This window comes from Zea mays, chromosome 1, assembly GCF_902167145.1.
Source record: "Zea mays cultivar B73 chromosome 1, Zm-B73-REFERENCE-NAM-5.0, whole genome shotgun sequence".
NCBI classification, from domain to species: Eukaryota; Viridiplantae; Streptophyta; class Magnoliopsida; order Poales; family Poaceae; genus Zea; species Zea mays.
The window spans coordinates 302,493,394-302,510,876 of NC_050096.1; the positions used below are offsets into that span (position 1 = coordinate 302,493,394).

A 17,483-nucleotide genomic window follows, 5' to 3' on the forward strand; every position below is an offset into this window, starting at 1 on the left:
CACCCGACCTGGGCGCGGGACGAACACGAAGGCCGCGGGATTCCCACCTCTCTCACGCTGGTCTCCGGCCGCCTCGCTCTCCCCCCTTCGCGCTCGCCCTCGCGCTCGACCCATCTGGGCTGGGGCACGCGACGACATTCACTCGTCGGCCCAGGGACCCCCCGGTCTCGAAACGCCGACACTTTGGCACCTGTAAAACTTATAATCTAGAGCAAACTAGTTAGTCAAATTATTTGTGTTGGGCAATTCAACCACCAAAATCATTTAGGAAAAGGTTTGACCCTATTTCCCTTTCAACATGTATATGCATCAACCCTAAGAGCCAGGCAAGTGAATACTGTACTCATTATTGATTAGTTAATAGTAGTAGACGACCTTAATCAGTTGACAAAATTAAGCTCATGCTAAATAGCAGTAGAAGACCTTAATCGGTAGAATACCTTCATGGAGACCGTTGAGGTGGTGCTGGCGAGCCGAGGTCGAGCTTGGGCGGCTGCGACGGGGCGACGAGCCGAGGTCGAGCTTGGGCAGTGGCGCGGCGGTGATGGCGAGCCGAGGCCGAGCTTGGGCGACGGCGGCGTCGAGGCTGAGCTTGGGCGGTGCTGGCGAGCCGAGGCCGAGCTTGGACGGTGGTGCGGCGGCGCGGTGTTCTAGCGGCGGCGCGGTGGGCGGGAACGAGTGAGAGGCTGGTGAGAGAGAGAGAGACTCATGGGCGGGTTAGGGATTTATGTATTTTAGGTTAAGTTCGACGGTGTCCAGTTGGCCCACGAACTTAATTTAAGAACGTGGGTACTCACGTTCCTAATACGTTAAGTTCGACGGTTTTAGCTAGGACGTACAAATTTAAACTAAGAACATCGGTACCCACGTTCTTAACCAAACCCATAAACTTAACTCAAGTAAGAACGTTGTACCCACGTTTTTAATTTTACCCACGAACATTTATCAGTTTCTTATAGTGATATGCAATCAGAGAATGCAATATGAACGTAACACGAAGCAATACAACTTTACAACAATAACATACAAGTTTATATAAATGTTTTGCGTAATACAATTCAAAGGTTCAAGATACATAGTACACACACAACTGAAATGACCTCCTCTATGCATGGTGACCACATATGCTATGTCGAATCCTACACATTGAAATAAATTAAATCATGGTAGAAAACATAAGGAAATAAACATTCTCATAAAGATGGTCACCTGTATTTTTAGCTCAAGTCATAATCTTCATGCACGGTTTAAGCATCCGGATATGAGCCCATTCCATATATATATATATATATATATTCCTATATATAGATTTGAAATAAAATGAGAGAGATAACATGAGTGGCAAATAAATAAGCATGAAATAAAAGAAACAAACCTGTATGGCTGTATGGATCAGTAATTAAAAATTTAAAGCACCATAAAATATTTCTCTATACGCCAACAAGAGTGATGGGGGATGCCATATATGCATACGAGGGCGGAGGGGGTGGTTGTCCTAGGCCATACAGGTGCAAGACGCAAGCTTTGTGTTGCATTAAGATTGTATTTTCTACTTGTATACATATTCTTTGCGAGTTCGATAAACTATTTGTGTTGAAACTATTAGCATTCATTGTACAACGTGAATTATACACATTACAATAAAACTATCAACAATTTTTTTATTTTTTCACACATAATCAACTATTTTCGATCCTAAATCTACAAAAAATCACCAAACCCCGCCCTACTGATTTCGTCCGGGAACAAATTTTAATGAATTAAGTACTTCTTAACGGGTCTAATGGTTTTTATTTTATTTTTTGATCTATCAAATACGCTTCAATTTAACGTCATCTACATCAGAATACTTCGAAAACATTTAGTTTCTTTTTATCATTTTTAATTTTTTACATTTTTTCAAAAATTTAATTTTCAAATGAAAATTTCCAAACTTTGAATTCCGGCCAGTACCGAGAACGAGAATTGTTTTTCTAAATTTTGCTGAAATTCGTCCGAGAAACATATTCCCGGGCGCAGATAACCTAAGCCCATCTCAAGTTCTCAACCTCATTTTCTTAAAAAAAATCTCAATCGCAACAACACAAAAAAGACCCGCAATATCGATTAGCGAGAGTCGTTCCTCCACCAAACCAACCAATTCGCTTCTCCGTCAACTTCACTTCCTCGTCGACGCCTCCGTCCCACCAACCATGCCGGCGGCCATGGCGGCTGCGGCGGCGCAGAGGCTCCTCGCGGCGAGCACGAAAATCATCGGCGTTGGGCGCAACTACATAGCCCACGCCAAGGAGCTCGGCAATCCGGTCCCCAAGGTGCGGTCTGCGGCTCCGCGCGCTTCCCGTCCTCGATCCCAAAACACTGCCGCGCCTCCAACTTCCCTCCCTCTCCTTCCTGCGCGGTCTCTGGTTTGATCCCCCGTGTGTTTGGGTGTGTTGCAGGAGCCCGTCCTGTTCCTGAAGCCGACCTCGTCGTTTCTCCACGCTGGTGTGGCCACCGCCGCCGTCGAGATCCCGGAGCCGCTCGAGTCGCTACACCACGAGGTCGAGCTCGCCGTCGTCATCTCCCGGCGTGGGCGCGACGTTCCCGAGGCGTCCGCCATGGACTTTGTTGGAGGTAATTTGAGAATTGCGTCACAACGATGAAGCCTCTGTTCATGCCCTGGAAAGTATTTAGGGTCATTGAGAGTTATTTTAGCCTTACTGCATTATTGCAACAATGATTGATGGCAGCTAGAAACAAATGGATTTTAGCAATTCTAGCTTCTTTTGACAAGCTTGGTGGGAAGTGCAAGCGAGGAATTTAAAAGTTAGAATTGGCAAGGCAGGCGCTCATTTGATAGTGGTTATTCCATAGGCAGGAATATGAAAGTATGTTTCATGGCAAGTATGAACAATATGAAAACACTGCTGAAGTCGTGAACTCAACTATGTTTTCTTGTACAATTGTGGTTTTATGGCCTGACTGATAACTATCTGTAGTCTGATCCTTTCATCATTAGTGAACTTGAGTTAATAGCTTACAATATGTAGTCTCCTTTGTGCTTACCTCATTCTTTTTAAGTATTTGTTGTTGACAATATGAGACTACTGCTTGCGCCATTGAATTTCCCAGGTTATGCACTTGCTTTGGACATGACAGCAAGGGACCTTCAGTCTGTTGCTAAGGTGAGTTCTACCTTCTGTAGTTTTCCTGAGTCTCAGTGCTAATTGTTCAACTGCTGTTGCTGTAGTGTCATCTGCATCTCTAGTGATTGTTGAATGTTATGCATGATCATACAAGCATTCAATTTAACTAGCTTTGAAATTCAGTCTCATGAGTGGATCTTCTCCATGGTTGTTATATCTCTTGATGAATAGCAAAGAGTCAGATGCTTTTAGTCGAGCTATCTACTGTCTTCATCTATCCAGTATATTTCATTCATTTCACTTAATGTTTTTTTCAATATATTTTGGTGTACAAATCTGGTAGCATTAATTGGCTGCCAAAACCTTAAGTAGACTCAATCTCTTGATGTTTTTTCATTCGATATTTTTCTTATCATACTCACCATCCACTAATTTGCAGTCTGCAGGCCTTCCATGGACTTTGGCTAAAGGACAAGACACCTTCACCCCAATTAGTGCAGTAGTAAGCAATGATTTTTCTTCCCTGTGCTTGGAGTTGGTTGGTGGTGGATAAGGACAATATGTTTTATTTATTTGTACTCGCTTGTTATAATTACACCTCAATGAATCAATGCCATAGTCAGGTTAGTCATGCAGAAGTGTTGTTAGATAGAAACACTTGATCTTTGTTGCCTTCCATGCTCTCCGCAGGCATCTAGTGACATGAAATGTGTAATCCCGTCATTATTACACACCATGTTTTTACTTAAGTTAACAATAATTTCTCCATCAACCAGGTTCCAAAATCAGCTGTCACTAATCCCGATGATCTCGAGCTCTGGCTGAAGGTCTCTCAAATGTGTACTGAATTTGTTTAATGTTACCTGAATTGCTAGAGCATATGGTGTACAATTGACTACCAACTGCATCCAGGTAGATGATGAACTAAGGCAGAAAGGACCGACAAGCGACATGCTATTCAAGATTCCTTTTCTGATAAGCTATATCAGTTCCATCATGACATTAATGGAGGGTGATGTGATACTAACAGGTAGTGACATCTTCTCTACGTGTAGCTTGTTTTTGCATCTGAGGTTTCTCTGTGGCTTATTCATTTGTTCCTCAACAGGTACTCCTGAGGGTGTGGGTCCTGTCCGAGTAGGTCAGAAGATTACAGCTGGTATAACTGACCTAATTGATGTTGAGTTCGATGTTCAGAGGCGCAATCGGTCATTTTCCACATGATGCAATAAGCAAGAAAGTAATGGTAAGCAACATAAGATAGTAAAGGTGCATGCTTTTATTTGTTGTGTGACTGAAAATAATATCAGGCAATTGATTTCATATAAGCAAAACCTGTTTACCCATAGCAAGACCAGTCTGATCAGAGAGGGCACCATCGTATCCATGTTCGAGGACATCCTTGAAGATGTACTACAATTGGACAGCCAGATGGTGTATATGTATAGGGTATAGGGCCAATATGCCAGAACTGTGTTATGGGGCATCATCATAACAAATTGTGCTAAAGCTACGTTGTCCTACTCCACATTCTCACATATACATATCAATCAAAACCTGAAGTACATGAACTACTTATCAGTTAGAAGCTGTGCTGTATGAACTATTGTTACCGTGATTTCTTTAAAAGAATATATGCTATTGTTGGATTAGTTATAATGATCTTAACAATTTCAATAGTAATTATTGATGCCTATGCGGGATTCAGCGACTTAATTATTTCTGGCTCGTGCTGTCTGCAGGTGAATACAAAGTGCAGTACTCGTCCTCGACCTTGAATCGCATTACTGGACCTGGAGCCATTGCAGATAGCTCTTGAGCCTTACCTTGATTTAATTTACCTGGGTTTTGAGAGACTATCTATGAATATGCTAACTCGTTCGTAAAGTATCTTTTTGTCCCAATTTTGATTGATGGAGCTTTAAGCTTGCTTTTCTGTATGCAATAAAAAAACTTATCACATTTTTCTTTCTTTCTTTCTTTCCAGCAGCGACTTGAAACAGCTTCCGAGTGGGGTGCACGGCCGATCTATGTAACGTACGCGCATAAGAAATGGTGTCCTACAAAATGCCTTCCACTTGCTTGAAACGATATGTAGATGGACAGCGACGACGAACACCTTAACTCCCTCTCGCTAGATATCGAGCCAGCTTAGTTCGGTTCGACTGAGCTTGAGCTGACTCGTTAAGGTAAAGAGATGACTTGGTTCGTTAAACAATTGAGTCAGAGAATTAGCTTGGCTCGTTTGCAAGTTTGGGCTGGCTCGTTTACCTCGCGAGTAAAAAAATACATGTATATATAAAATAGTATAGTCAATTGCTAGTTAATTTTATACAAATTTAACATTAGAAAAGAGTAATTATACTCATAATTTCATATATATTACATCTTTTAAACCCTATATTAACATTGTTTATCACTTATTACTTCATCCAATACAACTGTAGGCTTTATTTTGCTGATAAATGCTAGCTCATTCGAGCTAACGAGTTGGGTCGAGCTCGTGTCGAGCTGGCTTGTTAACGAACCGAGTTGAGATGTTAGCTCAGCTTGTGACAAAATTGGAATAAGCCGAGTCAAGACAAACCAATCTGACCACAAGTTGAGTGAGCTCACGAGCCATGAATATTTTGTCTAGTCCTACTCCTTCCTTCAATGTATCCACGTGCGGACTCAGCCTAACTTTTGTGTTGGGGCTTAATGTCTAAGTGGGAGTTTAAATAAAGACCTATTAACTAAGGGTACTAGCATATAGCTTTTGCTAACGCTACGATCCTATAGAGGGGAGGGGCGATGACGACGATGATAGCACGCGGGAAGAGGTTGACGGTGGAGGCGTCATGAGTGAGGAGGGAGAGGGGGCGATGGGGTCGTGGGGGAGGGATGAGCGATGAGGAATGATCTAAATAATATTGTCCATTTGATTTGAGTGAATAAAAAAGATGGAGTTATGCAATGATCTGAACCGTTGCTTTTGATGGTACGTTAAGTCTATGTGCAATTTATTTGATGGATTATATAGTGTTATATTATAGATATACAACCTAAATACTATATTGTGGTTCTCTAAACACTAGATACATCTAAAAGTACTTGTTCATATAACTCAATATATTTGAGTTTTGTGGGGCTTATTCACTAGATACCCTTAAAATACGGCTTATTTATATGGCTTGTATAGGTGGAACCGTATCTTGGAATTAGAGCAACTCTAAGAAACCACGCAAACAAATCCGAAAAATCATTTTAGGAAGAAAACTAGACTTTTCTCACTCCAACGGATCCCACGTCTTCTCCCAATATTTACAACATCCCGCATCTACTGCTCCATCTCACGTATATTAGCGGGAGGCGGGTCTTTCCCCAATCATTCCTGGACACGGTGGCCTACAGACTTGAGGGCGACAGGAGCAGCGTGCGAGAGCGCTAACTGGACAATGAAGCTGCATGCCTGCGTGTGTACTCATAGTCACAGCAAAGAATGCTTTTGAAATTGTGTTGCTACTTAAAGAATGTAGTGCTATTTGATCCTTTAGTTAACATTTAACTGGCGAAGTTTCAACTCCGTAAAATAGAAAACACAATACCACCGATGCAAGGTAAACCCACGATTTGTCACAAGTTTAAACTATTGGGAAGTTAATTATCAGGGAACTGTTGTGTGGAGATAATGTTTTAGGGAAAGAAAATTTACTGGAGCTCCCAATACATAGTTTTTAATACATAGTTTTTAGGAATAAATTTTTAGCAGTCTTTTAGAGTTGCTCTTAGAGAACCGTGCTAAAAACGTCCTTTAACCAATATACATATCCTGTTTTTTCACTTACCCTCTTAGATTTCATATGATACAAATTATTTTTTGGATTGTACATGCCCTAATGAACCTTTGTAGCTACATCAAATAAAATAAGATGTCCACTGAAACAAGAAAATTAAGTGGGGACCAGTGCCCCCCACACAGCACAACGCAACGTGGGTCCCTTGAATAGATCGTCAGTACTTCATACCATTCATAATATATAGATCTGCAGCACTACAAACAACTACAATAGCTCCCAGACCATTTGAGTTATGTACAGAAGCCATCAGGTCTCTCACAGCTTTGAAACTCTCAGTGGCGGCAGACCACAAGCTTCGAACTTCTTGATGTAGTCATGGATGTGCTCACTGATTTCCTGCGCTCTTTCCTGCTGGATGAAGTGCCCAGCGCCCTTGATGACCACCACCTCCTCAAGCATGGGCACGTCCCTCTTGAACCCGCCCTTGTGGATGTACCTCTTCACTCCAGGGTGATGGTACGCCAGGTCACCGTCCCCAACGATGAACTTGGTTGGAACTTGCACCTTTGCTCCTGTCCATGGCGCCATCAGTTCCCAGTTCCTGTATACACATGTCAGCCAGATGTAGCTACTTTCCGATGCATGCATGCATGATGCGGCGTGAAGATGATGCATGATACAATGCGTGATGTGGCCTGAAGATGATGCAATCAACCATTCTTGTTGGAGAATTTACAACTGTGATAATGAGTGATGTCAAAACAGTTCAAATTTAACCTAAGCTAGCACCGGAATGGTCTGTGGATCAAAAGGCTAAGCTATTCAAACCAGAGCTTAATGTTTCTCTCCACGAAATTCAACATCTAATTTTAGAACAATAAATGTTACCACTAAAAATAATATGTTGCAACCTGAAGATGTACACTGTATCTTAATTCTACTGTTGGCCTGTGAGTTATATGAAAAACTATATTCCATGTGGAAATTGGTGATGCTGATGGGGTTTAGATAGATATTTGGTTCAGAAAGTTTTTGGAAAACACGGCATAGTACGAATTCAGGAGATCATTACTTGATTACAGACCTATGAAATTTAATGAATTTTCATAAGCACCATGACTTGATTTCATGTTTATGAAATATAAATTAGTTGGGAGCTTACAGGTCCAAGCAGCGATAGTAATTTACTCCACCAGCAAATCCAGTTTTTGAGTACACACTTGCAAGGTAACTGACATCTTCCTCAGATAGCCAAGAAGGTAGCACCATTTGCTTACTGTAAGTTTGCATTTTTCGAAGGTCCATAGCTGAAGAACCTGTTGCCCGAAGAGTCAATGCCAATGTGAAGAAACTCTTCAAGTCAAACGTAGCAAATTCTGCTTCGAGTCCTGGTTCCTGCCAATCAACTTGACACTTAAAAAGGGATATGTATTCAAAATCAGTATCACTAGTCTGATTCTATATTAGGTTCAAAACATGTAGTTCATAGACATGTATGATCCCAACTTTTGCAACTAGTAACGCAGGTGTCATAAATTGCTGGTAAATAATCACATACCACAGAACAAGAGATTGGTTTATAACTCCAAGAAGAGTAATATCATTAGATAGACAACTAAGAGATCTCAAAGAAAGAACTAGTTGCAACAGAAGTATACCCCCAAAGAAGCAAAATTGTAGACACATTGTAGGCTACACTTGTAGAAGATCAATTGATGGGAAACTCGTGTGAACATAGAATTGTGCATAATCTTTTATGCATCAAACTAACTGAAGGACAACTGCAAGCACCACTTCCGGCTTTGGTTTGGACTGTTTTGAGCATCATCATATATATATAGCATTATCATTTACTAAATCGGCACAATGTGACTGATTGAACTCCACAGGCCTATGTGTTTGGGGGTGAGAACAGAGTAACCAATATGCAGTAGTAAGGTGCCCGTGCTAAAGATACGACAAAAGGGATCGAGATAACGAGTGGAAGCAAAAAATTTATATCTTTGTTTCTTATTCTAAGCTATGAAATCGTGCTAACGCTACGGCAAATCGAAATTAATTAAATATAGATTAAGAATAACGAGTTTATTAAAAAGTTGAATATCATTACAAATACCATCACATCTATTATATATATCTGGAAACGACCTAAACTCGATGTGCTCAATAATTTCTTGTATTTCTTCTAAAATGTTGTCTATAGATTCATTCTCGTTGTACTCCATCGATTCTACCAAGAATTTGGTCCTAAGTACATTCCCAGTCTGATTGCATATCATTGAACTCATTTAATAACTAATTATAAAATAATGATATTGACTAAATATTAGAACGATGAGGTTACTCGCGGTGGAAATGAATGATAACCTTTTACCGTTGCACGAGTGCATAAAGTTGGTAACTAGAAAGCATGTCAAACTTCTATAATCTATAAATTAAAATAACGTGTTTCATATATGCAGACAAAATTAATTAGTTGTCTCCAGTATATAAAAAATTCTCAGTCTAATGTTCTTGCAACCCATGTTAGTGATATACGACGCTACACATAAATATTACCATTCACGTAGAATTGACTAATTGCATGACGACTTTCATATTATTGGTAATATTATATATTTTGTGAATATAATACATGTTTAAATGATTATCCTTAAACCATGACGATATAGACATAGGATCCATTATATAGACGCTTTTAGTGTCCATGTTAAGTACAAATAAGCTGAAGTAACCCAAGAAAGAATAGGACAATAAAATCAAGTCAACCAAATCGTTCATGTAAAAGAATAAAAATGCAAGATTTAAAAAGAATAAAGTAATATAGCTTACATGACTGCAATCTGAATTATCGTATTCATGTCAGGCCAACCTTCAACTAATTTTGACAACATGTTGATATGTATCTTTGCACGAAAGTAAGGGTCTCAAGCGAAATCAGTATGGATTACTTTTTGTCAGTAAAATAGTGATATAATGGACATATTTATATGGATACAAAATAATTACTTTACGTTACACATAATTATAGGTCCATGTAGTGGTATTTTGTCTTCTAACCACAAGACATCATTGCATTCGAGAATCCGAACAACCATGTTTAAGTAATCAATATGCATTGGCTTATTTACGTTCAATATATTTTAAAACTTAAAGAATTTGGATAATATTTGGTGGTCTGAATCCAATGTTTCCTATTAAATGATTATTAATTTTCATAGTTAAAAGAATATCATGTGTTAAATATACACCATGCATATAATATATTAATAAAAATTAACTTACTCTAAATATTCAGCATTGTCTATCGACACAAAATTTGTGCATAATACACACATTAGTTCTTGTGTGTTTGTTGATGTTACTCTAGCGAGCATAACAAATGAAGATATATATGATTCAATTTGTATTTGATGGTTTGGCTAACTTACAGGGAGTATTGATTATTTTAACATCACCTGGACCCCCTTCATCTTAATCCACATGGTGGTCAGGCTCTTGATATCTTTTTTGTGTTTAATCTCGAGTCACACAATATTGCAGGTAGCTTAAATCTAAACATTGTTATATCATCCTGCAAGTAATATAATTTAAAAACAAAACAAATATTGTTCCTATAAAATGCAACTCTTCACATGAGTTACGTTATCAGACATAGAAGATCTTGTCCAATATTCTATATAGTTTATCATCAATACATCGCGAGATACACTAAACAAAGTTTAAAAAGACCAAGTGAGTTTTTATGTATATGAAAACGAACACAATATTTTTTTGTAAAATAACGGTTACATGAATTGTAACCATCGATTTGAATTTGCTTTGTGATCTTCTTTATAACTAGCCATTATGCAACATCAAAGTTCGACCAATTGCACCGGTTAAGCTCTTCTGCTACAAGTTTAAAAGAATAGAAATAAAAACTAAACTTGTAACAGAAAATGAAAAGTTTTATCGAGACAAATGGTCGAACCTTGATGTTGCATCATGACCAGATATAGAGAAGATCACAGAGCAAGTGCAAACCAATGGGTAGAATTCATACGACCACCACTTTACAAAATTAATTGTATTTGTTTACATGTAATAAAAACTCATTGGTCTTTTTAAATTATCTTTAGGATATTTTGCGGTCTATGGATGATAAACTATGAAATATTGGACAAGATCTTCTATGTCTGTCTGATAAAGTAACTTAGGTAAAAGAGTTGCATTTTATAGTAATAATGTTTGTTTTGTTATAATTTATACTACTTGCATGATGATATAATAATGTTCAGCTTTAAGCAACTTACAATATTGTGGGACTCGAGATTAAACATAAAGAAAAGACATCAAGAGTCTGACCACCGTATAGATGAAGATGGAGGGAGTCAAAGTGATGTTGAAATAATCGATACTCCAAGTGAGTTAATCAAACCGTTAAATACATCACAACAGGTTGATTCATATATATTTTTATGTGTTCTGTCCGATAGAGTAATATACACATATGTCACAACATAAGAACTAGTGTGTGTATTATACACATATGTCATATCTATAGAAAATACCGAATATTTGGAGTAAATTAATTCTTATTTAATATATTATATGTATAATAAATATTTAGCACCTATGGTCTTGCTTTAACTATAAAAATAAATAATTATTTAATATGAAACATTAGATTCAGAGCACCAAGGCTTATCCAATTTCTTTAAGTCTTTTCAAAATATTAAAAAATATTGGATGTAAATAAGCCAATAGATATTTATTGCTTCAACATGGATGTTCGGATGCTCGTATTCAATGATGTATTGTTGTGGTTAGAAACAAATGCTACTACATGGATCTATAATTATGTGTAAACTAAAATAATTATTCTATAGTTATATAAATACGTTCATTATATTACTATTTTACGAACAAAAAAATTGTCCATATCTAATTTTGCTCGACACCCTCACCTTCGTACAAAGTTAGATTTTAAAGTTGGCCTGACATGGAGTACGATATTTCAGATTACAACCACGTAAGCTACATTCCTTTATCCTTTTGTAATCTTGTATTTTGATTCTCTTACATAAACTATATGTTTAACTTGCAGATTTTATTGCCTATTCTTTTTGGGCCATGTATAGCTGGATATGATATAGATTTGGGGGAGAGAATTGTTAGTCAGGGTATTAGGGTTTAGGTCCTTACTATTTAGACCTTGTTCGGTTATTCCTATCCCATGTGGATTGGACGGGATTGAGATGGATTAAAAAAGATTTTGATTTGCTATAGATTTAAACTCACTCAATCCCCTCCAATCCACATGGATTGAGTGCTCACCAAACAGGCCCTTAGGAGGTTTCCTTTTACCTCACCTCCTCCTCCCTTATATATACATGTATTTTCTCTCAACCAATCCATCCATTATTCCTACCATTATCTAACATGGTAATCAGAGGCTAGAACCATTTTTTTCGCTTTCGCTTCTTGGCCGCACTCTATGCAGCAGCCGCCACCCCTGCCCATTGCCATCCTGTGGTTGTCGCTGTCCCTGGCCGCCCTCACCCCCTTCTGACTCGTCACCACCCGTCCTCGTCATCGTCATGGCACCGGAATTGGACGCCGCTGTTCTCAAGCAGTGACTCGTCACTCAACGCCCTGGGGTCAACTACGATGCAAATTTTAGCCCGTTGTAAAACTGGCCACCATATGCACGGTGCTTGCCCTGGCTACAGCTCATGACTGGCCTATTTAGCAACTTGATGTGAAGAATGCATTTCTGCACGAAACACTCAGTGAGACCGTCTGCAGTCAGCCTACAGGGTTCGTTGATCCTGCCTGTCTAGACCTGATCTACCGGCTCCACAAGTCCCTGTACGAAATCAAGCAGGCACCCCAGGCTTGGTACAGTCGGTTCGCCACCTATCTGACATCACTGGGATTTGTTGAAGCCAAGTCGGACACCTCGCTATTCATCTTTCGTTGCGGCTCTGACACGATATATCTGTTGCTTTATGTTGATGACATCGTTTTGACCGCATCAAGTGCCGAGCTCTTGCGCCGCACTATTACTGTCTTCCAGCAGAAATTTGCAATGAAGGACCTTCGGCCGCTTCACCATTTCCTTGCATCACCGTTGAGCGGCGTTCAGATGGATTATTTCTTCACCAGCGCACCCACACGCAGTCAATCTTCATGCGAAGCTTGCTGCCAATTTAGGGCCTCCGGTCCACGACGCCTCCCAGCTCCACGGCATAGCTGGTGCTCTTTAGTACCTGACATCCTCCTGGCCGAACATCACTTACGCCGTCCAGCAGATATGCCTTCATATGCACGATCCTCAGGAGCCTCATTTGATGACCATGAAGTGCATTTTGCGCTATCTTCAGGGCACCTCCGACTACGGTCTATGCCTCCGTCGTTCGTCCAGCTCCGACCTCGTCGTCTACACTGATGCTAACTGGGCAGGTTGTATGAACACTCATCGTTCTACATCAGGTTATGCGGTGTTCTTGGGTGACAACTTCATCTTATGGTCTACAAAGCGCCAAACGGTTGTCTCCCACTCCAGTGTTGAGATTGAATACCGTGTCATCGCTAATGGAGTTGCTGAAACGACTTGGCTGGGCTAGCTGCTTTACGAGCTCCATCGCCCATTGTCCAAGTGCACTCTTGTCTACTGCGACAAAATCAACGTCGTCTACGTATCCACCAACCCCGTTCAACATCAATGGACCAAGCATGTGGAGGTTGATTTTCACTTCGTCCACGGCAAGGTCGCCATCGAGCAAGTCCACATTCTCCATGTTTCGACAACATCGCAGTTCGCCGACATCTCACGAAGGGCCTCCCGTCCTTGGTGTTCCATGAGTTTAGATCCAGTCTTAACATTTGCACTCGCTAAGTTGTGACAGAGTGGGGTGGGGTGTTAGACAACCTGCTATACATGGCACATACGCCCAGGGTACTGCCATGTGTAGAGTTGTCTTAGTATAGCATAATAGGATATAGATTGATACATATAGATTTGGGGGAGAGGATTACTGGTCAGGATCAGTCAGGATCCTTACCATTTAGGAGGTTTCCTATTACCTCACCTCCTCCTCCGATATATATGTACATGTATTTTTCCTCTCAATCAATACATCCATTATTTCTACCATCATCTAACAACTAGAAGCATCTATATAATGAAACCCATGCCTATACCACCATAGTTTAAGGGTAGTCATTCAAGCATGTACTATATTCACAAAATACATAATATAGCCGATAATGTGAAAGTCGTCATGAAATTAGCAAATTCTACATGGAATGACAATATTTATATATGGCGTCGCATATTACCAACATGTGTTCTAAGAACATTAGACTACTAATTTCTTATATACTAGAGACAACTAATTAATTTTGTCTACATATATATAACAACGTGTTATTTTAATTTATAAGAATTTGACAAGCTTTCTTGTTATCAACTTTATGCGCTCGAACGGTGATACAAAATTATCATTCATTTGCACCGTGAGTAACCTTATTGTTCTAATACTTGATCCATATCATTCTTCTATAATTAATTATTAATTGAGTTCAATGATATGTAATAACGAATGTATAGTCTGGGAATGTACTGATGACCAAATTCTTAGTAGAATTGATGATGTACAAGGAAAAGAATCTAAAAACATTCCAAAAGAAATATAAGAAATTATTAAACATATCAGGGTTTAGGTGATTTCCAAATATACAATAGATGTGATGTTATTTGCAATGATACTCAACTTTTTGATAAACTTGTTATCATGAATGTATATTCACTTTATTTCGATTTGCGGTAGCATTAGCACGATTTCATATCTTAGAATAAGAAACAAAGATTCTGATTTTTTTCTTCCACTCATTGTCCCGATCCCTTTTGTTGTAGCGTTAGCACAGACACCTTACTAGTTATGATAGAAATGCATGCATAAACCTGTGATATTTTGGTTAGATATATCTGTAAACGCCGTCTGTTCCCTTGTTCCCATTTTGTTCCGCCAGCAGTAATGTTTTCAACCATAGAACATGCAACACGTTAGAAATTGAAGCATTTTTTGTTCTTTTGGTGTGTTTGGTTGCAATGACGGGACAACATAGGATGGGACGATCCCTCAGATGAGTTGTTTGGTTCAAGGTCATTCCGTCATTGTTAGGACAGGACCATCCCCAAAAAAATATTCTCCTTTCCCAGTTGCTCGTCAGGGATAGACGAACAGGAGAGGATACCGGAAGACGACCCAACCCCTAGTTGTCCCGCAACCAAACACATGGTTAAGTGATATATCTCAAGAACAGGCATCATGCATATACCTGTGATATTTTCAGTGATGTTAAAACAACAGGCAGTGTCGTCCAGTGTTGAGTGTGTCGGCACTCAGAGAGATCAGGGGGGCTGGGGGCGTTGATCGTTTAGCCGAGGCGGGTGGGGGAGATCACAGGGCTGGGGTAGCGTCGAGTCTGCTGACGCCAATGGAGATCACGCGAAGGCTAGGGCGGGGGTGGTGGTGATTGTTGTTGGAACCCACTGACACGTGGCCAAGTGTCCAAGCAATGGGAAACGGGAACACTTTGATGCTTAGCAACACGACACATTAGATAAACAATGTTTTTCAGCCTGTCCCATCAAGGTACAATGCATGGGTATTTATAGGTAACCAGGGGGCGGTCGGACCCTTATAAGTACAATTATACCCCTGGTTACCTACGTTATCCCCGGAATATTCCTCCTCGAGGGCCATTATAGGTCATTACAGTGTGGTTAAGTACAACCCGGACTGACATACTATCAATTTGACCCCATACTCACTCACTCACGGGTGGCTGAGGCGTTGGCGAGGACTGGGGTGGCGTTGATCGTCCATCCGAGCTAGAGGCGGGTGAGGGATGATCCTAAAAAAGCAATGACCGTTGGGTGCGATTGGGTAAGAGAGATGAGGTAAATGAAGCGATATGTAGCGTTGATTTTGATGGTAGGTTTTGGCTGAGGTTAATTTGATTGGTGGATCTAGGGGAGGTTATGTGTGTGGGGGTGTTTTGTTGTGTGTACATAGCGATGTTTCAACTAGTGGTTTATATAGGGGTAGATATTTAAATCACAACGAGTAATTTTATCACTTCCATATCCTCTTTGCATAAGCAAATTATATAGATATAGCCCCTTGCTATTAGAATTGCAGACCCAATGCCATCTCACACCTCATTCCACAGTGGGGAAACGACACATGGATCATACCAAAAATATGCACATGACAATAACTATTAGCAAAATATGTTTCAATTCAAACAAACTAGCAATCAATCGGTGGATACCTAAGATTCACAGAATCAACCTTTCTTCGGCTTCCGTCCATCGGTTACTAAAGATTAGGTTGCAGTGGCACATCCAAAGGAAAGGACGATAGGAGGAGCGATTGCTCACCTGGAATCGGCAGACGTAGTACTCATCCCCGTATGCGGCGCGGAAGTACTCAAGAGGCTTGACGCCGGGCCTCCGGGGCATGAAGGCAACGCTGAGGTTGACGAGCGCGCGCACCCGATCCGGCCGCAGCAGGCAGAGGTTCCACGACACGATGGCGCCCCAGTCGTGGCCGACAACGAACACCTGCACCCGCAGAGAGCGCAACACGCGTGAGGAATTTCTGACAAGCAGGCTTCGGTGGGGAGTTCGATTCGACGGGGAACGGAGCCGCGCGCAGGTACCTGCGGGAGGTGGAGGGCGTCGAGGAGCGCGACGATGTCGCCGACGATATGGAAGACGGTGTAGGAGTTCGGTTCCGGCGGCGCGGTGGTGCCGCCGTAGCCTCGGAGGTCGGGTGCCACGCAGCGGTAGCCGCGCGCGGCGAGGTAGCCCATCTGGTGGCGCCACGAGTACCAGAGCTCCGGGAAGCCGTGCACGAACAGCACCGCCGGCGCGGAGGCGTTCACGGGGCCGGCCTCCGCGACGTGCATCGTGATGCCGTTGGCCTCCAGCTGCCGGTGCCTCACCGCCGCCATGGCGCGTGTCGGTGTCGTGCTCTGCGCCGCTGCTGTTGACCGGGAGCGAGGAGGGTGATCGATGCGGAGTTATTTGAGATTGTAATAATCTCGTCGCGCGGCTTCGCTACTTTATTACTCCGCAGCTGGACCTCGTCATTTTGGTATTCTGGAGCTCACAGCCTCGCCATATTGGCACAGTTAATGCCCCGCGCTCTGTTAACGCCGGTTATATTGCTTTTTCTGCAGGTTGTATTCTTCTTCGGACTAATCTACCCCTGCCGGACTCCCCGTCTTCTTGCGCGAGAGAACTCTTGCCAACTCCCAGAAAACCAAGAACCGAGGGCGCGCCGCCGTCTGCCACCAGGGGTACTCGCCACCAGGTTATCCCCGCGCTCTCGCATTGTTCTGCCACCAGGGGGACTCACCACCAGGTACGCCCCGCGACGGCCCGCGCTCTCGCATTTTTGGCTACCACCTGATGCCCGCGACGCCGCCTGCATCCAGCTGCCAGCGCTGCCGTCTGCTAGCAGCTGCCCGCGACGCCGCCTGCATCCAGCTGCCAGCGCTGTCGTCTGCCAGCAGCTGC

The 17,483-nt window shown here is 41.5% G+C and overlaps 2 protein-coding genes across 4 annotated transcripts; one reads left to right on the forward strand and one right to left on the reverse strand.

Annotated features, from left to right (window-relative positions):
- The first annotated feature begins 2,035 nt into the window (after positions 1-2,035).
- On the forward strand, positions 2,036-5,473 carry LOC100283765 (uncharacterized). 3 transcript variants are annotated; one of them, XR_002268931.3, is made up of 9 exons: positions 2,036-2,312; positions 2,439-2,613; positions 3,112-3,164; positions 3,565-3,627; positions 3,902-3,952; positions 4,038-4,155; positions 4,234-4,371; positions 4,868-5,012; positions 5,113-5,473. XR_002268931.3 is itself a non-coding variant. In NM_001156664.1 (8 exon segments), coding segments are annotated over 7 exon segments (696 nt in total). In that variant the 5' UTR covers positions 2,052-2,192; the 3' UTR covers positions 4,350-4,371; positions 4,868-5,087.
- Positions 5,474-6,980: 1,507 nt separating this feature from the next.
- On the reverse strand, positions 6,981-16,981 carry LOC100283845 (epoxide hydrolase 2). The gene is given in 4 exon segments (NM_001156743.2): positions 6,981-7,505; positions 8,067-8,299; positions 16,341-16,523; positions 16,622-16,981. Coding segments are annotated over 4 exon segments (996 nt in total). The 5' UTR covers positions 16,916-16,981; the 3' UTR covers positions 6,981-7,219.
- Between the last annotated feature and the right edge of the window lie 502 nt (positions 16,982-17,483).